The 27,411-nt window shown below is 43.4% G+C and overlaps 1 protein-coding gene across 1 annotated transcript in view; it reads right to left on the bottom strand.

Moving 5' to 3' along the window:
- CAMK1D (calcium/calmodulin dependent protein kinase ID) overlaps positions 1-27,411 on the bottom strand; it is a gene marked incomplete in the record, with an annotated part of 231,385 nt that overhangs the window by 42,564 nt on the left and 161,410 nt on the right. Inside the window, 5 exon segments of the mRNA XM_087722389.1 lie at positions 13,290-13,431; positions 14,921-15,008; positions 17,691-17,769; positions 19,804-19,916; positions 21,649-21,724. Of these exon segments, the coding sequence (XP_087578515.1) occupies positions 13,290-13,431; positions 14,921-15,008; positions 17,691-17,769; positions 19,804-19,916; positions 21,649-21,724 (498 nt within the window).

Below are 27,411 nucleotides of genomic sequence, written 5' to 3'. Positions count from 1 at the left end.
GCGATGTAGAAAAGATTCTAGAAAGAGTGCAGAGAAAAGCAACAAAGAGGATTAGGGGACTGGAGGCTAAAACATATGAAGAAGAGTTGCAGGAACTGGGTATATATAGTTTAATGAAAAGAAAGAAGTTGTGAATGTTCCAACACTGGAAATTTTTAAGAAAAGTTTGGACTGAAATGGCATAGAGTCTCCTGCCAGAGCAGGGGGTTGGACTAGAAGACCTCTAAGGTCCCTTCCAACTCTGTTATTCTCTTATTCCGCTAGAGCCGAGGTGGCGCAGTGGTTAAATCCAGCACTGCAGGCTACTTCAGTTGACTGCAGTTCTGCAGTTCGGCTGTTCAAATCTCACCGGCTCAGGGTTGACTCAGCCTTCCATCCTTCCGAGGTGGGTAAAATGAGGACCCGGATTGTTGTTGGGGGCGATATGCTGACTCTGTAAACCGCTTAGAGAGGGCTGAAAGCCCTATGAAGCGGTATATAAGTCTCACTGCTATTGCTATTGCTAAATCAGGCTCTTAAAGAAAACAACTTACATAAAGGTAAACTGATTGATACTCCTCCAATATTTTCCGGCAGTAGAAAGCAGTGTCACACTGGCTTCTGTTAGTGCTTTCTATTTTTAAATTATTTTTAAATTATTACTGTAAGGTTTCTAGAAGTGAATGTGTTAAGTCTTCTGCTTCATAGCGATGGGGCAGGAGACTTTAGAATCACAGATCAGAATGGTGAAAGCATCTTCTCTTGGGTAAGATCATCATGCCTGTCTGATAAAGAAAGGGTTAAGATTTTCAGACAACTCTGTGTATATTTGCCAGCGGTTAAATGTTGCCAGGAGTTAGCAGTTGGTCCTGGAGTTAGAAGTGAGAGGAAGGTTTGCAAATTTTTGTCTGTCGCCTATTTAGCTGTCCAATCAGCTAGTTTCAACATACTCAGTTAACCTGAGACAGAGGCAGGGGGACTACGACACATTTTCTACATTAATTTCACTTCCACAAAAGGGAAAGGAAAACGTTAATCTTTGACACTTTAAAAATGGATTTCTGGAAAGCCAGATAATGGATATATGTATAGATGACAGATAGAAAAATAGATAGGTAGACAGATAGATGGATAGATAGATAGACAGACAGGCAGACAGAGAGAGACTGAGAGACAGACAGACAAATGGACAGATAGATGGATAGATGGATGATAGATGATGATAGATAGGTAGACAGACAGACAGGCAAACAGATAGATGATATGTAGATAAGATGAAAGACCGATAGACAGACAGACATAGATAGATAGATGATAGATAGATAGACAGACAGACAAATGGACAGACAGATGGACATGATAGATGGATAGATGGATAGATGGATAGATGGATAGATAGATAATAGATGATAGATGATGATAGGCAGGCAGGCAGGCAGGCAGGCAGGCAGGCAGGCAAACAGATAGATGATATGTAGATAAGATGAAAGACCAATAGACAGACAGACAGACATAGATAGATGATAGACAGACAGACAGACAGACAGACAGACAAATACTTGCATACAATAAATAGATAGATGATGGATAGATGGATAAATGACAGATCCTGAAGAGGAAACTCAAAGACGTTGGCCACCTGATGAGAAGGAAGAAGGACTCCCTGGAGAAGAGCCTCATGCTGGGAACGATGGAGGGCAAAAGAAGAAGAAGGGGACGGCAGAGATGGAGGTGGCTGGATGGAGTCACCAAAGCAGCCGGCGTGAGCTTCAATGGACTCAGAGGATGGTAGAGGACAGGGAGGCCTGGAGGAACGTGATCCATGGGGTCGTGATTGGTCGGACACAACTTTACAACTAACAACAACATTATTATTATTATTATCCTTCCCATCTTATTGGCATCATGTTTATGGTTATTATCACTTTGTTGTTTTGCATGTTCACTGAGAGCTTCTGCACTGGAGACAAATTCCTTGTGTGTCCAATCACACTTGGCCAATAAGGAACATTCCCTTCTATTGATAGATAGGGCTTGGAGTGAGCCAGAATAAGGAACCTAACTGACTATTGATCGTTGCAAACTGCACATTAGCAGCTGATGGTTCATTAGCAAGTGTTTGATAACATGAATCCCACTGCGAAGGTCCCTGGAGCAGGAGGCAAAATGTGCAACTCTCTAAGACAGAGAAGGAAGTGGCTCAAATGGAAAGAAACAGCAATGATATTCCCACCGGGACCAGCAGAACAGAAAAAAAAAGGAGAACGGCCTGTAAGCCATTGCTCAATTCAGTGTACTTTCCGCTTCGGAACAATTGATTGGCCCTCTAATAAGTACAATCCCTTGTCTTGAATCTTTTCCCTTTTATACTAGGCTGCCAGGAAAGAGAAAGAAACAAGGAAGAAAAAAAGAAAGAAAGAGGGAGGGAGGAAGGAAGGAAGGAAAAGAGAAAGAATGAGTGATGGAAGGAAGAAAAAGAAAGAAAGAAAGAGGGAAAAGGAAGCAAGGAAGAAAAAGAGAAAGAAAGAAAAAGAAAGAAAGAAAAAAGGAGTGAAAAAGGAAGGAAGAAAAAGAAAGAAGGAGAAAGGAAGGAAAAGAGAAAGAAAGAAACAAAAAGAAAGAAAGAGAAAAAAGGAGTGAAGGAAGGAAGGAAGAAAAAGAAAGAAAGAGGAAAAAGGAAGGAAAGAAGAAAAAGAAAAAGAAAGAAAGAAAGAAAGAGGAGTAAAGGAAGGAAGAAAAAGAAAGGAAGAGCAAGAAAGGAAGGAAAAAGGAAAAGAGAAAGAAAGAAAGAAAGAGAAAGAAGGAATGAAGGAAGGATGGAAGAAAAAGAAAGAGGGAAAAAGAAAGGGAGGAAAAGAGAAAGAAGGAAAGAGAAGGAAGGAAGGAAGGAAAGATCTGGCAGCTATAAAAGATCTAAAAAGTGAAAATATAGAAAGAAGAGAAAAACACATTCATATTTTGGCCAACAAGCCCAGTTTTCTTTTAGTCCTAAATTTTCTTTTCACCTTATTTCTTCAACTATCAACCAATCTTGCACCCCTCCATGTTTTCCCAAAAGCTCCCAAGGAAGGAAGGAAGGAAGGAAGGAAGGGAGGGAGGGAGGGAGGGAGGGAGGGAGGGAAAGAGGGAGGGAGGGAGGGAGGGAGGGAGGAAGGAAGGAAGGAAGGAAGGAAGGAAGGAAGGAAGGAAGATTGACCATAGAATTCCAATAACCATAGAAACCTATCTCCAAACCACCATTTTATAATGTTCATGAATCAGATTTACTGCTAAAGCTTTGGGTATGATAAAACTATATAGAAAATGGCAATATTTTACCAAAAATGAAAGCACCATCTACTAAATAATTTCATTCAGAAAGTTGTAGGTGCACTGGAGGCTTTTAAGAAAGGACTGGACAGCCACTTGTCTGAAATGGTATAAGGGTTCCTGCTTGAGCAGGGGGTTGGACTAGAAGACCTCCAAGGTCCCTTCCAGCCCTGTTATTCTGCATTCCGGATACTCTCAATACTTCAGTGCCACCATCACGGAGGTATCGTTTCTCCTGAAAAGAGGTGTGTGACCTGAAGTCTATAAAGAACATGACACTAGAAGAACAAGCGTTTGAAGCTGAGGACTTACAACTGGTAGAAACATTTTTACAACACAGCTGCATTTATTACGTTTCCTGTCGTTGCTGCCTTAACTTGCCACGGCTCACCATTATCTAATCCTCAGGATTCACCTTCAAGAAAGCAAAGTCGTAGTAATTTGTAGGTAGAATATTGTGGCGTGACATTTACTTTCCAAATATGTTCTCTGCGGGAGGAAAAAAATAATCCGCTAGAACTCTTTTAAAAACCAAAGGCCAGCCTTTCGCAGAAAAACCCGTCTTTGGCACAAAAGCTTCGAATCCAATTCAGCCGCGACTATAAAAAGAACGATGTGAGTAATATCATTTCCCGCAACACATTGAGCTCAGATTGCAAGTTTTCTGGGACAGAAGTAGTAAAATACGGCTGTGGTAATTGGAACTCCCTGCGTGTAGATGGGACACATTTTCCTCTTCAAGGTCACCGATTCGTTCTCCACCAAAAAGTCAGAAAGCCTTACCTTCTTTCCCAGGTATCGTGGTGCAATGGCACAGGATAATCTACAGGTAGACCTCAATTTACGGAAATTCATTTCGTGACCGTTTGTTACAACGGCACAGGGAAAAAAATGACTTATGACCGTTTCCCCACACTTACGACCGGGTGCAGCATCCCTGTGGTCACGAGATCAAAATTCAGACGCTGGGAAAAAATTCAGATGCTCGGCGACTCATTTTTATGATGGTTGCAGGATCCCAGGGTTACATGATCCCCTTTTGTGACCTTCTGACAACGGGAAAGTCAGATGTTCTGACCCAGGCTTCCCAAAAGCATGAAGCCGACTCCTCGTCTCGATAAAAAAACCCTCTTTTATTTAGTTTAAAGAGAATTCCTCTCCAGCAAAGTCCCGGCCAACAGTCTTTCAAGAGATTTCACAACTACAGACCTTGATCAGGCTTGGAGAGCTGCCAGGCCGATATCTTCCAAACGCCAAGCTGTAGCAGCAATTCCTTGGCAACAAGTCAGGAGCAGATCTTCCCCTTAATGAATTGAACTAATTGTCTCCTGCAAACTTCACTCCCCTTTCGCTCCTCTTTTATTCCCTCTGGGAGGGGCCATTCACCGTCCCACCTGTGCCTTTACGCCCGAGTCGGCCCTTGTTCCTTAGCTGTTCCCTTCTCCTGGCAGCTCTGTGCATGCACACACTGGGAACTGGCTCCAGCTGTTCTTCTGCCCCACTGATGTCCGACTCCGAAGGCAGCTGATAACTGTCAGATAGTCCCGGCCCCCTCTCTGCCCCTTGACACAGAGCCTTCCCCAGACTCCAGGACTGGCCCATCTTCCTCCCCAACCTCCCCACTGTTCGAATCTGCTGCCAGCTCCCCTGGTGGGTCACAACACCAGATTCACTCAACAACTGTATTACTGAATCTCTCTCTCTCTCTCTCTACTGAATACTGTTGTAGTTGTTGTACTAAATACACGGACACTGTATATTCCCTACAGTTAGATGCTGGATCTTCTTCCCTGCCTTCATGCGTGTCCTCCCACTTTCTTGGCCCCATGCACAGAGTGGACAATAAAGTCTCCCAAAAGAATCCAGTTTCATTTCATTTATTGGAGGAAAATTATTCTCTATATCATCCCTTAAATAATCTTTAGGGTAGAAATCTCAATAAGTACTGTATACATGATTGTCAAGGCAGAGAATAATTTGCAACACAGTCCCCCCCACCCCTGGACAATTTGTAACGTCACAAACTCCTTAGGCGGGTTAAACATTTTGCTATGCCTTGTTACATGCACATGAGTAAAATACACATTCCCCCTTCTCAAAAGATGGTGTTATGGAACGGGATTGATTACAAGACTTATCATAACAGGCAGATCGAACATTCCCGGATTAAATTTGCAAGTGTTTTTTTTTTTTTTCCGTCTCCTTTTCAACGGACTTTTTTAAAAAAACTATTTTTTTTAAAAAAAAACAACATGCTTTCTTTTTATATTGTTGCTGTAAAAATAAAAGTAAGAATGAGATGTTTTTGCCGCGAAATGCCATTTTTTAAGAACTGTTCCAGATTTGGATCTGAAGCTTTAAACAAACAAACAAAGAAACAACTTAAATGAATAAAATGTATACAAAAAAGCTGGTTTTTCACTTTAGGAACAAAAGTTTTCTGTCTGCTTCAGTTGCAAGCCACTGTCCCTATGTAACAATAGGTAGTTTCTGCTTGAAAATATACATCCAAAGTCCTACGCCAGTGTTTCTCAACCTTGGCAACTTGAAGATGTCCGGACTTCAACTCCCAGAATTCCCCAGCCAGCATTCGCTGGCTGGGGAATTCTAGGAGTTGAAGTCTGGACATCTTCAAGTTGTCAAGGTTGAGAAACACTGTCCTACGCATTGAATGAGCCTTGAAAAGTACATTGCAATAGGCATGAGAACGCACAAATTAATCAACAATATATGCCACAGCATAACTTCTTTGATTTTCCGGTTTCAGTTGCCAGAGTCTCACAATCCAAAGCATCCAGAAAGCTTAAGGCTACAAAAATAAACCCACTTACGGAGGGACACGTCCCATGGAACTGAATGGGCCTTATTTTCAAGGAAGTACCCGTAAGGTTTTGCCAGAGAAGTCCATTAAAACGTATTTCATTCTATAGCAGACTCTGGTTGAAACCTGTTGATAATGTTCTAATCAGAATAACAGAGTCGGAAGGGACCTTGGAGGTCTTCTAGTCCAACTCCTTGATCAAGCAGGATACCTTATACCACTTCAGACAAATGGTTGTCCAATCTCTTCTTTAAAACCTCCAGTGTTGGGGCATTCACAACTTCTGGAGGCATGGAGTTCCACTGATTAATTGTTCTGTCAGGAAATTTGTCCTTAGTTCTAAGTTGCTTCTCTCCTTGATTAGTTTCCACCCATTGCTTCTTGTCCTGCCCTCAGATGCTTTGGAGAATAGCTTGACTCCCTCTTCTTTGGAGCAGCCCCTGAGATATTGGAAGACTGCTATCATGTCTCCCCTAGTCTTTTTCATTAAATTAGCCATTGTTTGATGCTATCGTTCTTCATATATTTTAGCCTCCAGTCCCCTAATCATCTTTGTTGCTTTTCTCTGCTCTCTTTCTAAAGTCTCCACATCTTTTTTTTTTTAACATCGTGGTGACCGAAATCAAACTGAATCACTTTTAATCAAAGTGAAGTGCGTTTGAGCATCATTAACTTTAGTGTGGTTTTGTGAAGATTTGTAAACATCTCTGTGGAAGGGTGCACTTTTACAATTCACAGAATGGGACAACGGGCCTCAGGCAACTCATGGGGAAATTTAAAACAGGCCCGTAATCTATCTATACCCCCCCCCCAGCTTTCAAACTGTAGCTGTCAAACTTCCCACTGGCATTTTGACAAGAAATCCCCGTGGAAGCACCCTGTGACAGAGGATTGTGTAACGTTGAATGGAACATTCCCTCTTCCTTCTTTCCCCCCCGAAACATAAATGGATGCAGTGCATAGATAGATAAGAGGGTTTTTTTCCTCAATCCTTTTTGGTATTGGAATACAATCCCCTCCTGCATAACGTGGCGAGGACTGAGACCTGTGGTGGCAAACCCATGGCACGCAGGCCACAGGTGCCACAGATGAATTTCAAAGCTACCAATTTATGCAAAGCATCGTCACGTACGAAGAAATTGGTGGGTTGTGTGACCCTGCAGGGCTGAAGATGGAGCTGTCCCCAGAGGTGCTTTTTCCAAAAAAAAGGCAACTGGATTTTCTTGTTTGTTTGGTTTTTCTTTGAAAACATTTCGCTTCTCATCCAAGAAGCTTCTTCAGTTCAGATTGGCAGAACTGAAGAAGCTTCTTGGGTGAGAAGGGAAATGTCTTCTAAAGGGGGAAAAAAAACCCACAAGGAAGTAACCATGAATTGGATGATGGTGAATCTCCATCAACATTTAAAGTGGGATTGTTTACCAGAGATGAAACAGCTTCGTTAACTAATTGTTATTCGGATCACAAGGAATGCAAATGGTACCCCTTTCGCTATTTTGCCTAATTTATTGGACTTTCCTGCCCTTTTCTTTCCGTAGATACAAGGAACAGATTAAGAACAGACACCTCTCTGAAAAGATGATGCCCTTACAGAGAAACTACAGTGTCTGTAACCAGAAAAAGAAAGAAAGAAAGGACATCCTTAATCCTTGCTTGCTTATCTCTTCCACCAGCTCGTGAGTAAGCTATGACTCAGAAGTTATATAGAATGAGATACGTTTTATTTTTTTATTTTTTTAAATCAAATTTAAGAGATGGAAAGAAAGCCTACGGATTCGGGAAGTGTTTTCATACAAAGGCAAAAATTGGGAAAAGCAAGCTCAGTCATTAAAACATGCAATGCAGTTTCATGCATTTTTTGGGGGGGGTCAACATCTCCGAGTTGTTAATTCTTCCAGCAACAATTCCCAATTCCATACCTTCTCCTATCTGTTTCCCACCATTCCTCAATTTGGGTGAGGAAAAAAAGAGAGGAAAACCTCGCACAAAACCAGAACGATATTGTTTTCAGGGGGTTGGACTAGAAGACCTCCAAGGTCCCTTCCAACTCTGTTATTCTATTCTATTCCCATCGAGAGAGAAAAAAAATAAATTCTCTTTTTTTTAAAAAAAAGTTTCTATAGATAAATGTAGTGCCATAGTAGGCATGTATTGGTTTATTATTATTATTTTAAAAGATAAAAATAGAATCTGTTTCCCCCTCTTTTATAACCAGAGATTCTTTTCAAAACTTTTTTTTTAATGATGAATGACATAATGATTCTAAAACTACCTGCAATCAAAAGATGGAATAAAACCAGGCCTGAAGATCAGGCGTTGGGAGCCTGAGATTTAAAATGGGTACTTTTCAAACCTCTCATTACTAAAATAGATTAAAAAAAACTTTAGCCTTGATTGAAAAAATATTTGATTTATGAAAAATAGGGGCATCGGTGAATTTTTTCCTCCAGATTGAAATACAATAGAACAGCCATTCTCCTTTGTTACATGGTTTTACTAGTCCTACCAAATTAAAGGAATATATATATGACAACTGGGTCAGTTGAAAAACAAAATCCACATTTTCTAATTGCTTATATTCACGGGGACAAAAATTACATTTCGCCTGTGTGAAAGCTGCCCAGCTCCTTTGCTTGGGATACTTGATTTAAAACAAACGATTCCACATTTTGCTGGAAAAGAATCACACTGAAGACTTTTACAGTACATTGATTTCCTGATATGTCTATTCTGATGCGTTTATGAACTTCCCCAGTTCCACACCGTTTCATTCTTTGCTTTTGATACTGTCATTTTATATTTCCATATCCTTTTTTTACACTGTCTGGAATATGCTGGTCTTTGGACATGATACATTTTTATAGGGTTTCCCCACTCCCTCTCCTCAGTTTCAATTGAAAAGGGGAAAAAAAACACAAGGAAATTCTTAAAGCCCCATTTTGAGGCTTCATAAAGATGAGTCTGGTGTGAATACAGAAATAAAACATTATTTCTGTGATTAACACAGAATCTTATTCTTAAACCCAACCCATGAAATCTTCCCCTTCTGTGGGACTGGAAGGAAATGGGAGCATTGTTTCCATTTTCTTGACAAAATAGGATGCAAAAATAATTTGTTTTCAACGCCATTGCAAGATCCAGACAAATCTGCAGCCCAGAGTTATGGAGTTAAGAAAAAAAAAATATGTACATATATGTACATATAAAACAGGCTGCAAGAGGCTTCTTTATTTGAAAGATTAATGCAAACTTCTTTGTATTCTCTATTTCTGAAAAACAAAACAAAATGAGAAATACTCCCCCGCCCTCAAACAAAGCTGAAAATACAAAAATACAACGAGAAAAAAAAACGTTTGAAATTAATCTAAACATAACCCAGTTGAACTATTTTGTTAATGATAAAAAACAAAGCAGGTTAACACTGAGAAGAGAATTAAATCGTTGAGGAACTAACAACTGGTCCGACATAAGTCAGAACACTTTGGATTCCTGGACTCAGAACCAGTTCTCCTCTCCGTCCTCCTGAAAAGTCGCTTCCGTTCACACTGGATGCAATTTTTTCAGCATCGCAGTACAAAATATGGCCATTTAATTTTGCGTATCTGTGTGTGTGTTTTTGTTGTTGAAATCCTTCTATTCCCCTAATGCTTCGATGTGTTTGCAATGCAGGATGGAATCACCTGGAAGAAAAGTTTCCTTCCCTGCCTATATGGGCACCGAGATGGGTCTTTTCCCCCATCTCTGTGACATCTTCCGTGTGGGTGGAATCATGGGGGTGACCCCGATCACTTAGTCCCTGTGTGTATCGTGGTTGTGGTTATCGTGGTCTGTCTGGGCCTCCTCTCCCCTCCAGCTGGAATAGGGGGCGAAGCGGAAGAAGAAAAACTACAGGGAGTAGACGAGGGGATACCTGAAGGAAGGAAGAGAAAGAAAGAGAAGAGACATCATCATCATCATCAATCCACATCTAGGCAACCAGTGGTGGGTTTCAAAAATTGTTGGAACCTACTCTGTGGGTGTGGCCTCCTTTGTGGGAGTGGTTTGCCACCCATGTGACCGGATGGGAGTGGCTTGCTGCCCATGTGACCGGATGGGAGTGGCTTGCCGCCCATGTGACCGGATATGAAATTATGAATTAGTACTTAGGTCGGTCCAAGCTATTCAGAAGTTAGCGGTTAGAAGCAATCGTAAAGCAAGATATGGAATTAAAACCAGAAATATTTTGTTGACTATTTGAAAGGGAGTATAATATATATTTAATTTTATTTTACACATGTTAGCAGCTGCTGGAATTGTGTTTGCACAACAGTGGAAAAACAGAGATATGTAAATGAATAAATATTACAATGTGCAGGAATAAATAAATTGACAATTAAAATCAAGAAGGCTTTGAATACTTTTTCACGTGGGATTGGTTTTAGCAATTGCCAACTAACGGAAACAGAAATTAGAAATCCAAAAGTATGGAAGAAAACACCAATTATGTAAGGAAAGGTCCCTAAAATGTATATGGAAATATTACTAGACCATTATTAATGCGTAGATAACTGCGGGACATTACACACCCACCAGTGGTGGGTTTCAAAAAATTTTGGAAGCTCTTCTGTAGGTGTGGCCTGCTTTCCGGGTCCACTGGTGGAACCTCTTCTAACCGGTTCGGTAGATTTGATGAACCGGTTCTACCGAATAGGTGCGAACTGGTAGGAACCCACCTCTGTAGGCAACCGAAGGATGCAATGCTCAGAAGATAGACCTTGGGAAGTGTGGGAAGCAGCCCCCCACCAGAATGAAATATTTTGGGGAATATTAAAAGAGGGAGTCTATAGAAATTTAAAATTGACTACCGTATTTTTTGAGTATAAGAGGCTCCAAAGTATAAGACGCACCTAGCTTTTGGGGAGGAAAACAAGGGGGGAAAATCTCCCTCTGCCTCCCAGCCATTTGCCTCCTTGCAACAAACAGCAAACAGTACAGAAAATATACACTGTTTGTAGTGTTATATTTCAATCTATCCTTGTACAGACGCTGTTAAAATTGATGTGGCTTTCTGGAAGTATAGTTATTCTCCGCTATTTAAAAGAAGATGCAATAGTCTCTTCAGATCAAGCATTTATTTTAAAAAGCTTCTTCATTTTGTTAAGTTTTCTAGAATAATAATAAAGCAGTCATTAAAAAATAAGTCTAATAATTTGAACATTCTATACAGGCATTTATAGTTGTTGACTTACCTCCTTGCAGCAAATAGCCTGATTAGCACAAGGGAAAAAAAAATCTGCCTCCCAGCAATTTGCCACATGGAGCAAACAGCTAGTTTCACTTTCAATTTCTCCTGATCATCAGCTGTTTCAGGCTGCAGGGATTCCTATAGCTTATTGAAGCTTCAGCAAGCCCCCTGTTTGCTGCAAAGAGGTAAATTGCTGGGAGGCAGAGGCCAAAGGGTGGGGGCTGTTGGGTGGGTGGGGCTACATTCAGTGTATATGACACACCCAAATTTTCACCCTCTTTTAGGGGGGGGAAGGTGCGTCATATACTCTGAAAAATATGGTATGTCTGTGGCATACAAGGAAAACCATGTTCTGCCGATGGCATCCACCGCCCTCAAGACTAGCAAAAATATTATCTAACGTATCACCAAAGTGTTGGAAGTGTGACAAAAGCACATGGAACATATTACCACACATGCGAGGTGGCCCAAAAAATACTGCGTAAAAGTTAAAAACTGGCTGGAAACCGTAACAGGAAAGCAAATAGATTGGAGACCTGCGGTGTTCTTATTAGGCATACCGACCACAAAATATAACAAAGAGACCTTATTATTTATCCACACCAAATGTGGATGAAATCATACGAAAAATTCTAGAATGCGCTGAGATGGACAAGTTAACCAAAGAAATCCAAGGAAAGAAAGAGACGGAATATTATTTAATGTTGTGGCCCAGCAGGAGCCGTTGGAGCTGCCACCAGACTCCGACAGCGAGGGGCCCTATGAGTCGGCTTTGGAGGATGTGGAGGACCCTGGACAGGGTTCCGACTCCGAGCAGGGCGCAGAGAGGCTGATTGGCCACCAGGAGGCGCCTGAGCCTTGGACCAGTGGGGAGGAGACAAGGGAGTGGGGAGGAGACAAGGGAGTGTTCTCCGGATGTCCGTAGTGGGGAGGAGCCAAGGGACTCCGGCACCGGAGAGCTAATAGGCATAAAGAACAATTACGCAGTTACAGGAGGTAATTGCACTCAGCTGGTGGTAATTAGGCTCCTCTCCAGACTATAAAAGGACTGCTTGTGCACATGCACCTTTTGCAGAAGTCAACGCAGGAACTAATGTTGGAGAACAGTATTGTGAGCTTGGCAGGCTGGATTGCTGCCAAGGCTTGTCTGTGCCGGTTTGCTGCCAAAGACCTGTCTGTCTATTAATAAATTCTGTAAAGTATTTTTGGCTTGGAGTGCTTTGGTGTGGAACAAGGGGGATCAGAACAATTTAATATGGGGAAAATGGTATGTAGGTGGCTGTAAAATAGAAACAGAAAATAGCGCTAATAATCTAAGAAAGACAAAAGTTACTAATCTAGGAAAAATGTCATCCTAGTAGAAGAATAACAAAGTTCTGTTTGCCATAAATAGCCAAATATAGCAATAGCAATAGCAGTTAGACTTATATACCACTTCATAGGGCTTTCAGCCCTCTCTAAGCGGTTTACAGAGTCAGCATATCGCCCCCAACAATCTGGGTCCTCATTTCACCCACCTCAGAAGGATGGAAGGCTGAGTCAACCTTGAGCCGGTGAGATTAGAACCACCGAACTGCAGATAGCAGTCAGCTGAAGTGGCCTGCAATACTACACTCCTAACCACTGCACCACCTCGGCTCTAATATACATAGCGAAGTGAAAGAGAATGAAATAAGAGGGCTAAAAATGCGAAACTGAATAGAAATGTATTGAGAGGGAAAACAGCGCACCTAAAGATGCACCAAATGATAACTGCTGCGAGAAGGAATGTGGAATTCCGGTGTGACGTATAAATGTAACGTTTTGTCTTGGCTTTTGTGTGCATGTGTTCAAAATTAAAAAAGAAAAGAAATCCTCGGTCCTCCAGGCCGTAGTTGTGCCAAAGGTGCTATTTTTCAGGAGGGAACTGGTTTTCCTTTGAAGACATTTCGGTTACTCTGCGTCACACCATATACTTACACTCTTTTCGGGATGCACCGTCCGGGAGCGGGTTGGCCAAACTAAGGTTGTTTGATACGCTAATGTTGGAGCCGCTGTCCAAGCTGCTGCCAAGGTGTAGCCGCCGCATGTGTCTCACCACAGCTGTGGCGTTGAAGGCTTGCTGGAAGAGAGGAGACAAAAGAAGCCACTTGTAGGAATTTCAGAGAAAGGGAAGTAACGTGGCACGACTAATGGCGCTTTCGGGAGTCTCTGCTCTCCCAACATACCAGATTGCTGAAGATGCCCTCACACCGAGAAATCACATAAGAGTTGGATACTGGCAAACTTTGATTTGCAGGCATTTGTTTCGGGACTGTTCAAATTTACAACAGCGGGGAGGGGGGAGTGAGTGAAGTCCGGCCCTCAGGTTTATGACAGTAGGCCGCATCCCTACTGTGATGTGATCATAACTCAGGCGCAAATATTCAGAATGTATTTTCAATGATCGTAGGATCCTGGGGACACGTGACGGTCATTGGCCACCTTCCTAGCTGTCTTCCAAAGAGCAAAGTTAAGGGAGGATGCTGGTTTCGTTTAATGACCATATGACTGGGCCAAGCTATATTTGCCTGAGGGGAACAAGAATCGTAACCTTGGAAATGAGAAAACGCCTTCACACATGCCTAAGAAAGTATGCGTGCATTGTGAATGAACGAATGAATGAGTGAGTGAGTCAGACAGTCAGTCATCCAATCAGTCAATCATCCAGCCAGTCAGTTAGTCAGTCAGTCAGACAGACAGTTGCTCAGTCACTCAGACAGTCATCCAGTCACCCATCCATCCATCCAGTCAGTCAGTCAGTCAGTCAGACAGACAAACAGACAGACAGACACTCAGTCATCCAGTCAGTCATCCATCCATCCATCCATCCATCCATCCATCCATCCATCCATCCATCCATCCAGTCAGTCAGTCAGTCAGTCAGTCAGCCAGCCAGTCGGTTTAGTCAGTCAGTCAGTCATCCTGTCAGTCAGTCAGGCAGACAGACAGTCATCCATCCATCCAGTCAGTCAGACAGTCAGACAGTCATCCATCTATCCATCCATCCATCCAGTCAGTCAGTCAGTCAGTCAGTCAGTCAGACAGGCAGGCAGGCAGACAGACACTCAGTCATCCAGTCAGTCAGTCAGTCAGTCAGACACACAGACAGTCATCCATCCATCCATCCATCCATCCATCCATCCATCCATCCATCCAGTCAGTCAGCCAGTCAGTTTAGTCAGTCAGTCAGTCACTCAGTTAGTCAGTCAGTCAGATAGTTACTCAGTTATCCAGTCAGTCAGTCAGTCAATCAGTCAGACACACAGTCATCCATCCATCCATCCATCCATCCATCCATCCATCCATCCAGTCAGTCAGTCAGTCAGTCAGTCAGTCAGTCAGGCAGGCAGGCAGGCAGGCAGACATCCATCCATCCATCCATCCATCCATCCATCCATCCATCCATCCATCCAGTCAGTCAGTCAGTCAGTCAGTCAGGCAGGCAGGCAGACATCCATCCATCCATCCATCCATCCATCCATCCATCCATCCATCCATCCATCCAGTCAATCAATCAATCAATCAATCAACCAGTCTTCTCCAACATTGTAAACCATCTGAGAACTTACTCTCCATTTGCTTTTTGCAAAGTTCTTGCGAATCTGAGCGCTGACGGACTCGTGGATATTTTTGCTGAGGGCTGTGTCACCGGCGATCCTGAAAAAAAATATAAAAGAAAGAAGATGTTTGATGAAGTCCTTGCTTTTGAGAGTTTACAACTGTAGGAATGTTCTTCATCCTTCTCACCGAGACAGGAATGAAATCCAGCTCTACACTTTTTTTTTTTTTTAATCAACGGGTTCAGTAAGAGAATAATGGCCCTGATGGTTTCCAAGGAAACTCAGAATTAAACGCAGCGGTGCGTTTTATTCTTGGATGAAAAAAAATGTCATCATTTCCCATAAGATGAGCCTCGGGAAAGCTCTGTGTAGCCCTCCCAAACCACATTACACCTAGCGAAGGACCGGGTTCAAATAGCTTATCACTTGACTCTCAAAATTGTCTAATCTTTGTCTTCATAGCAATAGCAATAGCAGTTAGACTTATATACTGCTTCATAGGGCTTTCAGCCCTCTCTAAGCGGTTTACAGAGTCAGCATATTGCCCCCACAATCCGGGTCCTCATTTTACCCACCTCGGAAGGATGGAAGGCTGAGTCAACCTTGAGCCAGTGAGATTAGAACCGCTGAACTGCAGATAACAGTCAGCTGAAGTGGCTGCAGTACTGCACTCTAACCACTGCGCCACCTCGGCTTCATGTGGTATTCGCCCAGTTGGAAATTCTTCTGGCTATCAGACCAAGTCAATTGTTGATCTGGAAGGCGACTCTCGAAGAGAAATCCTGATTCTGGACAAGGGCTACGTGCTCAAGAGTTTCCCACCGCATTGAGATCATGATCTGACGGGGACAAGGGTGAGCAACCTGCGGCTCTGGAGCCGCACGTGGCTCTTTCATCCCTCTGCTGCGGCTCCCTGTCACTCAAAATATGCGTCGCAAACACCAATGTGCGACACCCACTGGCATGTGATTGATTGAGCTTTTCGACCCTTGGTAGGTCAACCATGGCTACATCCAAGAAAAGTTGCAGGAGGAAACAGAACATTTAATTCAACTACATATGCTGGTTTTGTGGCCGCTCAGGAAATCGTCAGGCGCGGGAAGGTTTTTGTGGCTCCCGGAGTTTTCTTTTCTGTGGGAAATGGGTCCAAATGGCTCTTTGAGTGTTTAAGGTTGCCGACCCCTGGGCTGGGATATAGTGTCAGCTTCTGCTTTGCTGTTGCTTCAGCTGCCATGAAAGGGGGAGGGAGGGCATGGTATTTGGGTGGGGTTACTCGATGTGCTGGAGGAATGTTCTGGAGTTCTCTGGATGGTCAGACTACGCATGCGTGGGTGTTTCCCGCCTGGACTAACGGCACCGACATTCCATCTTCGTGATGCCTTTTGAAGTTATCTCACACCTGACACTTGAAGGGCTTATGATTGGACTAGGCCTATGATGCCAGGGGGTGTGGAATGGGCTATTCTATATATCAACTGCTTTCGCGCCTAATTAATCAGACTTCGCTATGCAACCGCTCTTTAACCATTTTTAATTAGTAAAAGTACATTTGATTTTCCACGTATGGAGTCTCATGGTTTCTCTTTCCTAATTATTAAATGGAGAGGTGCTGACATATAGACCATTTCTTTAATATCTCTTCCCTAAGTTGCCTTCTTATCTGCTGCTGAAACAATTCTCTGAGGGCTTTTGAGAAGAGAGGTACTTGAATAGCAATAGCAATAGCAGTTAGACTTATATACCGCTTCATAGGGCTTTCAGCCCTCTCTAAGCGGTTTACAGAGTCAGCATATCGCCCCCAACAACAATCCGGGTCCTCATTTTACCCACCTCGGAAGGATGGAAGGCTGAGTCAACCTTGAACCAGTGAGATTAGAACTGCTGAACTGCAGATAACAGTCAGCTGAAGTGGCCTGCAGTACTGCACCCTAACCACTGCGCCACCTCGGCTCTTGAAGGGGTCACTCCAGAGAGCCTTCACTGTGGTGACACCCTTACTTCAGAATCTCTTCTCTTAAAAAAGCACCTTTAGTTCATTTGCCATTTTGAGCATCAATAGCAGTGCTTTCGTCCCTTGGAGGGAAGCCACCAAGGAAAAACGGAGGCAACGAGAAGGAAAGGAGAGCAAGGAGGAACTCAAAAGTTTTCTTTGACCTGAATTAACTCTGTAAACTGACTCATATATTTTTTCATGGCAACAAGAGCAAAGTTGTCCAAAAGGTGCTTTCCCCCCCCCCCCCAAGAGGCAACTGGACTTTCAGGTTTTTCTTTGAAGATGTTCCGCTTCTCATCCAAGAAGCTTCTTCAGCTCAGAGGGGACAAGAGAGAAGAGAGAAGGGAGGATGGGGAAAAGGGGAGGAGGAGGATAAAGAGAAGGACGGTGGACCTTGATGGTGAGCAAAAGAGCATTCAATTTCTCGGTCCTTCAATTCTCCCATTAAAAATCTCCCCTCTGCTTGCCAGGGCTGAATCTCAGATCTACAGTAATGTCTGACTGTCGTCATAAGACTTTAAATCCAAGTTTTGTTTTGACGGCAGGCTATGGTCAGGGGTAGGATCCAGCCGGTTTGGACTGGCTTGGGTGAACCGGATGTTAATTTTACATCTGGTTGGCTGAACCGGCAGCTGAAAGGACTGGCTGGCCCCTCCCACCCTCCCCTGCCCCTCCCAGGAGTCTCCATGTGGCCCATTCATCATGCCAGGTAAGGGCAGGGCCCGCGGGGAGACTCCGTGAGGGTGAAAAACGGGCTTCCCCAAAGGATGGAAGGACCCAGCTTACCACGGGTGACGGGCCGCCTGTTCACAGGTATATCTTTTATTGGGGTCTTTCTCCATCAGGTTCCGAATAAAATCTTTAGCTGGGAGAGAAAGGAGAAAGAAAAAAGGTGTTTGGTAGCCGAAGGAACAAAACGGCACAGCGGTATTTATAAAGGCAGCCTAAACACAATGAGAATATATCTGCTGAAAAAGACTCTGCATTGGCAACAGGAAGGGCAACTGGCCAGTAAGCACCCGGCTCCATTCAATTTGCCCAGATTCCACCCCGTCAGGGATTATTGGGTCATTAAAAGATGATGATGATTGTGAGACAGCCCAAACCTGACTATAAATTACATTACATGGGAATAAATTAATAAATTACATGGGAATTACATTAATAATAGCAATAGCAGTAGACTTATATACCGCTTCATAGGGCTTTCAGCCCTCTCTAAGCGGTTTACAGAGAGTCAGCATATTGCCCCCAACAATCTGGGTCCTCATTTTACCCACCTCGGAAGGATGGGAGGCTGAGTCAACCCTGAGCCGGTGGGATTTGAACCGCTGAACTGCTGATCTAGCAGTAGCCTGCAGTGCTGCATTTAACCACTGCGCCACCTTGGCTCTTGGAATAATCAATTCAATGCACTGATTATGTAATGAAGCTCAATGCCCAGCTTGCTGTCGTGATTCCTACAGCCTTATTTTATTTGCACAGTTACTACTCGCGGGTTTCTCAGACAAGAAGATATATCCGGGTTTATTAATGGGAGACTGAGAATTGATTCGCAATATTACAGAATCACGCAGTTGGAAGGGACCTTGGAGGTCTTCTAGTCCAACCCCCTGCTCAGGCAGGAAACCCTACACCACTTCAGACAAAGGGTTATCCAATGTCTTCTTAAAAACTTCCAGTGTTGGAGCATTTACAACTTGGGGAGGCAAGTTGTCCCACTGATTAATTGTTCTCACTGTCAGGAAATTTCTCAACTTCGCTCTAAGTTGCTTCTCTCCTTGATTAGTTTCCACCCATTGCTTCTTCTTCTCCTGCCCTCAGGTGCCTTGGAGAAGAGCTTGACTCCCCTCTTCTTTGGGGCAGCCCCTGAGATATTGGAAGACTGCTATCATGTCTCCCCTAGTCCTTCTTTTCATTAAACTATTATTATAATAGTTTAACTGAGTATAATTAAACATTATACCCAGTTCCTGAAGCTGTTCTTCATATGTTTTAGCCTCCAGTCCCCTAATCTTCTTTGTTGCTCTTCTCTGCACTCTTTCTAGAGTCTCTTTTACATTGTGGTGACCAAAACTGGATACAGTATTCCAAGTGTGGTTTTACCAAGGCCTTACAAAATACAACTAACACTTCACGTGATCTTGATTCTCTCCCCCTGTTAAGGCAGCCTAGGATTGTGTTGGGTTCTTTGGTGCTGGAACTGCACCATATTGGAAGAAAAAAAGGGAGAAGGGGGGGAAGAGGAGGAGGAAAAGCAGGAAATAGGGATTGCTCCATAATAGGAATCGAGTTGTACACTAAAATCAATATTTCCCAACCTTGACAGCTTTAAAACGTGTGGCCTCCACTTCCCAGAATTCCCCAGCCGGCATGTATGTAACATCATAGCCCCCTACAGCAGCTCTGAATAGGAAAACTATAGGGAAAATCTATATAAATATAAGTGTGTGTGTGTGTGTGTGTGTGTGTGTGTGTGTGTGTGTGTGTGCGCGTGTGTTTCAGTATAACTCTGGAACGCCTCGAGCAATTTCAACCAAACTTGATACATAAATGATTTACTCCCCAGAAACAAATACTGTGGGGGGTAAGACACCCCTAACACCTCTCGGTGTGTGGTTCTGTTAAGATACAGCCTGTTGTGCCTTAAAACGGCTTCTGCCGTACTGCCTTAAAATGGCTTCTACTGTACAGCACAGTGGAGTTGCCATGGTAACAGCTTCCCAGTACTCCACAAGGGGGCTCCCTCTGGTAAGGGGGAAAATTAGAAATTATTAGAAATTATATTTGGTCCGGACATTTTCCCCCTATAAATAAATACCCGGGAAAATGTCCGAGTTATCGGCTAGTAAAAGATAAAATTGTTGGCACCAGGGAATGATCCTAACTTGTTTCTTACCCGATTCAGAGATGTCATCCCAATAAGGAGAGTCAAATTCATATTCTGCTTTCAGAATTTGCTCAAAGAGCTTGGAGTCGTTTTCATCGTAGAAGGGAGGGTAGCCACAGAGTCTGAAAAACAAAAATTAAAAATGGGTTAAGTCGGGGTGGGGTGGGGGGAGAAAATCTCTCAAGAAATCCTTAGGATATTTTTGGTAACAGCTTTGTGAGTTGGGCAGTGCAAATGTCAGCTAAAGGACAGTTTTCTGTTTTAAAAAAACGAAAGTTCTCCATCCGTGAACGTGGAACGACTTGCCTCCAGAAGTTACGATTGCTCCGTCACTGGAGGCATGCCTGAAATGCTATAAAGTCACCTGCTTAAGCAAGTAGCTGGACTAGAAGACCTCCAAGGTCCCTTCCAGCTCTGTTGTTCTGTTATTCTATTATTCCCTTGGACTGCAAGACGATCCAACCGGTCAGTCCTAGAGGAGATCCACCCTGGCTGCTCTTTAGAAGGCCGGATCCTGAAGAGGAAACTCAAAGACTTTGGCCACCTAATGAGAAGGAGGAAGGACTCCCTGGAGAAGAGCCTCATGCTGGAAACGATGGAGGGCAGAAGAAGAAGAAGGGGACTTCTATCTATCTGACTGACTGCCTACCTATCTATCAACTTATTTAATTATCTATCTATCTATCTATCTATCTATCTATCTATCTATCTATCTATCTATCTATCTATCTATCATCTATCATCTATCATCTATCATCTATCTATCTATCTATCTATCTATCTATCTATCTATCTATCTATCTATCTATCTATCTATCTATCTATCTATCTATCATCTATCTATCATCTATCTATCTATCTATCTATCTATCTATCTATCTATCTATCTATCTATCTATCATCTATCTATCTATCTATCTATCTATCTATCTATCTATCTATCTATCTATCTATCTATCTATCTATCTATCTCCCGCGAGTCCCTTGGACTGCAAGGCCATCCAACTGGTCAGTCCTAGAGGAGATCCACCCTGGCTGCTCTTTGGAAGGCCGGATCCTGAAGAGGAAACTCAAAGACTTTGGCCACCTAAGGAGAAGGAGGAAGGACTCCCTGGAGAAGAGCCTCATGCTGGGAACGATGGAGGGCAAAAGAAGAAGGACTACAAGGCCATCCAACTGGTCAGTCCTAGAGGAGATCCACCCTGGCTGCTCTTTAGAAGGCCGGATCCTGAAGAGGAAACTCAAAGACTTTGGCCACCTAATGAGAAGGAGGAAGGACTCCCTGGAGAAGAGCCTCATGCTGGGAACGATGGAGGGCAGAAGAAGAAGAAGGGGACTTCTATCTATCTGACTGACTGCCTACCTATCTATCAACTTATTTAATTATCTATCTATCTATCTATCTATCTATCTATCTATCTATCTATCTATCTATCTATCTATCTATCTATCTATCTATCTCCCGCGAGTCCCTTGGACTGCAAGGCCATCCAATCGGTCAGTCCTAGAGGAGATCCACCCTGGCTGCTCTTTAGAAGACCAGATCCTGAAGAGGAAACTCAAAGACTTTGGCCACCTGATGAGAAGGAAGAAGGACTCCCTGGAGAAGAGCCTCATGCTGGGAACGATGGAGGGCAAAAGAAGAAGAAGGGGACGACAGAGAAGGAGGTGGCTGGATGGAGTCACTGAAGCAGCCGACGTGAGCTTCAATGGACTCCAGAGGATGGTAGAGGACAGGAAGGCCTGGAGGAACGTTCTCCATGGGGTCACGATGGGTTGGACACGACTTCACAACCAACAACAACAACATTCCTATCAAAGGCCATTCTGGAGTAGCCCTGGGATGCCACTTACAGAATATAGGCGATCACTCCAATGGACCAGCAGTCGACGGCTTTGCTGTAGGGTTTCTGGGCCAGGACTTCAGGAGCTGCAGGAAGGAAAGAGGAAGGGGAGAAAAATCAATCCATGAGAGAAACCGGCTGATATCCAACCAAGGACTCAAGGCGTGCTCACCGACCTAATATAATAAGAAAGACAGTAATTTATGCAACGGCCATTTTCAGCAAAAAAAAAAAAAAACTGAGATCAATGATGCGAGCGAAAAGGGATAAAAGTTTATTTTCTGCCTTCGGTGACCGGAGTCAAAATGCAGCTCCCAGAGGGCAAACGGAAATTGTAACCGCGGCAGAGGTGATCTTAAGATAACTGCCTATGTAAATGTAACAAAGGTTAGAGGGGAGGGAAGGAGGACAGTAGGGAAGTCAGGATGGAGAGGAGAGGAACAGGAAAGGCAGAAGAAGGGGGGAAGGATAAACAGGAGGAAGAGAAAGAAGAGAAGGGAAAGAAGGTGGGAAGAAAGAAGGAGAGAAGAAAGAGAAGAAACTGGGGGAGGAAGGAGGGAGGGAAGAGGAGAGGGTAGTAAAGAGGGAAAGAGGGAGGGAAAGAAAGAGAGAAGGAGAGTTGAAAGGAAGGAAGGAGGGAGGGAGGAAAAGAGGGAGATTAAAAGAAAAGGAAGGAGGAGGGAAAGAGGAAGGGAAGGAGGGAAGGTATGTGAGAAGGAGGGGGGGATCGAGGGAGGGAAAGGAGGGGGAAGGAAAGGAGAAAAGAAAGGAGGGAAGGCAGGGGAGAAGGAAGTAAGGGGGGGAGGGAAGAAAAGGGTATGGAAAAGAAGAAATGAGGGAAGAGAAGAGGGAGGGAAGGAATAAGATACCTAACCTTTGATGTTTATAATGATTTGATAGTATGGGAATATCTCGAAATGTAGTTGTATTGTTTTTTACAAGTTATGGATGTTGTATTTTCTTTTTACCAATAAAATCTTTATTAAAAAAAAAAAGATAACTGCCTTATTACACCGCGCAGTTTTTCCCCCCTCTTTTTTTTAAACGATGGATTTCTTTGTCAGCAGGATTTTGGCAAGAAAGAAATGTGGTGAAGTTACCTGTCGAAAGGGCGAATATCCTGCAGGAGGAAAATCAAAAGGTATCAAACATCCCGCAAGGCTGTGCTGAAATGCAAATGATTGGCGCCTCCCCCCCTCTCTATATTTTTTTTTGGGGGTGGGTGGGAAGGATCGGATCACCTCTTGAGGATGTGGTCTGATGCCAGATTAATGAAAGCTCGGCTGCAAATGTCAAAAAATGCAAAGGCATCCATCAAAGGTGCGATTTGATGGAGAGGCCATTGGAAGGCCTTTTCGGTAGGTGGTTATGTTTTTAAAAGTCTCCAAAACTATCAAATCCGTAATAAAACTTTAAAAGGCAAGACTTTTTAAAGGTTCTGTGTGACTTTTGTCAACTTAAAAAAAAAAAAGATTCTGGCAAACGAAAATAAATACCATATTTTTCGGAGTATAAGACGCACCCCCACACACAAGAGCATGGAAATTTTGGTGCGTCTTATACACCGAATACAGCCATTTTTGGCTTCCCAAAGCCCTGTCCCCACACCCCATTTTTTGCAAAAAATGGGCAAAAAAACAGGCCATTTTTAGCATAAACAGAGGCATTTTTGCCTTCCCCCATCCCCCAGTAGCACTCTGCAGGCTTCAGCAGGGCTGGGGAAGGCAAAAACGCTTCCGTTTTTGCAAAAAACGGCCCACTTTCTGCCTGTTTGTTGCAAAAACTATGGCATTTTCGCCTTCTCCCAGCCCTACTGAAGCCCGCCTCATGCACCTGGGGGCTGGGGAGGACACAAAAGCTTTTTTTTCTTACTTGCCTCTTCAAAATCGTAGAGCATCTCACACACTGGTGCGTCTTATAGTCGGAAAAATACGGTAATAACCTTAAGTGGAGGATAATCTTCTGAATTGCAGTTAGCCCTTTATGTAAATCATTCAAAGTTACGACGACACTGGAAAAAAATGGGGCTTATGGCCGTTTTCAAAGTTTGCAGCGTCCCCATGATCACCTGATGCAAATTCAGACACTTGGCAACTGACTCGTATTTATGACCGTTGTTGTGTCCCGAGGTCACGCGATCCCGTTTTGCGACCTTCGGACCAGCAAAGTCAATGGGGAAGCTGGATTCGCTTCACAACCGGGTGACTAACGGATCAACCACAATGATTCACTTAACAACCATGGCAAGAAGGGTCGTAAAACGGGACAAAATTCATTCTTAGAATAACTTAATTGCCACTTTGAATGTAGACTAATCGGCATGCATTAAAATGAAATTTCATTGCACGCAGCTCTCAGAGGGTCACCAACCTCCAATATATGCTAAATAAACACGACAAAATAAATAAATACAAAATAATGCAAACACCCACATATATTACACGGCACAGAGAAACCAACGCCTCCCTTAGCAACATAAACTTTGGGCTCCATTGTGGTCACAAGTCAAGGAGTAGCTGTAGTTTCTTTTTGCTGAACTGGCCTTTTTTATTGGAGAATATAAGCTGAATTTTAAAACGATTCCGTACACCAGTTTAATTTAAGCAGCTATGCCATTTAATTCTGCAGCCAAAGTACGGTACCTTATTTGTACCGTATTTGTCAATCATTATCATCATCACCCAATGACCCCATAATCCCTTGTGGGGTGGAGTCTGAATTGAACTGAATGTTTCCTGGCCGGATGCCTTTCCTGTAACCAGAGCGGAGTTTTGTTCAGCAGATACATATTCTCAGTGTGCCCAGAGGGAGAAATAGCTGTAATTTTGTAATTTTAATAGATTTGTATGCCGCCCAATCCCGGAGGACTCCGGGCGGCTTACATAAGAGCAATTTAAAAAATATTTAAAAAGATTAAAACACAGAACAGTACAACTTAAAAACAGAAAACCCAACATGCACTCAGTTATAATGGGGCTGAAGTTCAGTCAAGATCAACAGCCCCAGGCCTGCCGGAACAGCCAGGTCTTATTTATTTATTTATTTATTTATTTATTTATTTATTTATTTATTTATTTATTTATTAGACTTATATACTGCTTCATGGGGCTTTCAGCCCTCTCTAAGCGGTTTACAATTTTTTTTTGCAAATTGAGTCAGCATATCGCCCCCACAGTCCGGGTCTTCATTTCACCCACCTTGGAAGGATGGAAGGCTGAGTCGACCTTGAGCCGGTGAGATTTGAACCGCTGAACTGCAGATCGCAGTCAGCTAAAGCGGCCTGCAGTGCTGCACCCTAACCACTGTGCCACCTCGGCTCTTAACGGATTTACGGCTGCCTGTACTTAGGATTGAACTCACAGCCTCCTGATTGTTAGAGTTACCTCTAGGCCACCGCACCAGTCCTTTGTACCTTAATTGTCACTGCCATTTAATATTTATTAACTACATTTAATTTTTTTAAAAAAGAAATACCCATGAGTCTTCGCCAACCGGCATTTCATTTGTCCCCGCGAGCTCCATAAATAGAAAACCTTTTAAAGATTACATTTGCTCTCAACTTTTACTTGAATTGTCCATTAATCAAACTGTTTCTTGACCAGTCGGATGCCAAGTTACACTTTTGGGGGAGTGGGGGGGGGGGGACAAAACTAAACCAAAAAGGTTCTTTTCTTTTTTTACAGATGGATTTCAGAGAAGTGAGGAATTTTGCCGTCTTCATTTTCAACACAGGGGTTTAAATTTAGCTGCTTTTTTTACAACCTGGGAGATGTGCTTTTGTCTCCATGAAAAGGAAAAGTAAAATTATACGGCTGGGAAAAAAATTAAGTAAATGCTGATAATTGGACGGCGTCCCTGGGAAGCAGAAGGCCCGCGTGGAGGAAGAAACGGTGAGAGAAATAATAATCAAGGTTTTCGTTATGGGCACCGTAGCCATGGAAGATCTAGCCAAGGGCATCATCTAAGAAGGACAGCATCGTGGTCAACTCTTGGTCCCAAGTTGCCTGGGTAACAACCCACAGAAGGATGGAGAAGAGCTGGCAGGCAGTGGAAGTTAAATGAAACATAAGCCACATTTGAACCGCCAAATAAAGTTATCGACGGCAGAGTCCACAGATCCCCGAAGCGGATGATGAGAAAAGAACCTTGTTCAAAGAAAATGGATCCCCAAGGCTGAGACCTCAATCTAGAATAGAGCTGGAAGGGACCTCGGAGGTCTTCTAGTCCAACCCCCTGCTCAAGCAGGAGACCACCTACCATTTCAGACAGGTGGCTGTCCAGTCTCTTTTTAAAAGGCTCCAGTGATGGAGAAGGTGGGGGGGCGGAAGGAAGGAAGGAAGATACAAGGAAGGAGGGAAGGAGGAAGGAAGAAGGAAGAAAGGAAGGAAGGAAGAAGGAGGGAAGGAAGGAAAGATACAGGGAGGGAGGGAGGAAGGAAAGATACAGGGAAGGAGGGAGGGAGAAAGGAAGGAAGAGAGAAGGAAGGAAGGAAGGAAGGAAGGAAGGAAGGAAGGAAAGATACAGGGAAGGAGGGAGGAAGGAAGGAAGAAAGAGGGAAGGAAGGAAAGATATAGAGAAGGGGGAGGGGGAGGAAGGAACGAATGATACAAGGAGGGAGGGAGGAAGGGAGGAAAAAGGGGGGTAGGAAGGAAGAAAAGAAGGAAGGAAGAAGGAGGGAAGGAAGGAAAAATACAGGGAGATAGAAAGGAAAGAAGGAAGGAAGGAAGGAAGGAAGGAAGGAAGGAAGGAAGGAAGGAAGGAAGGAAGGAAAACAGCATAACAGAGGGTTGGACTAGAAGACCTCCAAGATCCCTTCCAAATTCTGTTATCTGGATTTTAAGGGCAGCTGGTAAAACTTTTTTTTAATGTTCATAAATATAACTCTAGTGTAAAAAAAAAATCAACCCAGCATCTTCAATTTCTCAGTTTATGTTTTTCATTCTTGTTGTTCTCTTAAAGCAGCTGATTAAAGCATTTTTCTTTGGCTGCGCCATCGATGCGCAGAATAACAATGACAGGCTGGTTTCCAGCCTTTTAAAAGCTTATCTAAATGTAAATGCATAGAGCCAAAGGGGGGGGGGGGAACAGAAGGAGGAAAGTGAACAGCCTAAAGGAGATGTCTGTGTCCCACTATTTACACTCAGCTTTCAATTCTGCAGTTTGTGAGGCTTACCGAAAATGCTGGATTTGGCGAAGAAATGATTAGGGGGGGCCGGAGGTTAAAACATACGAGGAACGGTTGCAGGAACTGGGTATATCCAGTTTTAGAGAAAAAGAAGGACCAGGGGGTGACATGATAGCAATCTTCCAGTATTTGAGGGGCTGCCCCAAAGAAGAGGGGGTCAAGCTATTCTCCAAAGCGTTAGAAGACAAGAAACAAGAAGCAATGGATGGAAACTAACCAAGGAGAGAAGGCCCAGTGGTGGGTTTCAAATTTTTTTGGAACCTCTTCTGTAGGTGTGGCCTGTTTTCCGGGTCCACTGGTAGAACCTCTTCTAACCGGTTCGGTAGATTTGACGAACCGGTTCTACCGAACAGGTGCGAACCGGTAGGAACCCACCTCTGAAAGAAGCAATTAAGGAATTAAGGAGAATTTTCCTGACAGTGAGAACAATTAACCAGTGGAACAGCTTGCCTCCAGAAGTTGTGAATGCTCCATCACTGGAGGCTTTTAAGAAGAGACTGGACAGCCATTTGTCTCTAATGGTATAGGATCCCCTCTTCGGGCAGGGGGTTGGAATGGAAGACCTCCAATGTCCGTTCCAAGACCATT

The sequence above is a fragment of the Thamnophis sirtalis genome, unplaced genomic scaffold (assembly GCF_051295495.1).
Source record: "Thamnophis sirtalis isolate CommonGarterSnake01/CBP01778 unplaced genomic scaffold, rThaSir2_p1.2 scaffold_9, whole genome shotgun sequence".
In the NCBI taxonomy this organism is placed as follows: domain Eukaryota; kingdom Metazoa; phylum Chordata; class Lepidosauria; order Squamata; family Natricidae; genus Thamnophis; species Thamnophis sirtalis.
Note: the sequence above shows the minus strand (reverse complement) of the source record. Positions and strands in the feature narration are given on the sequence as shown.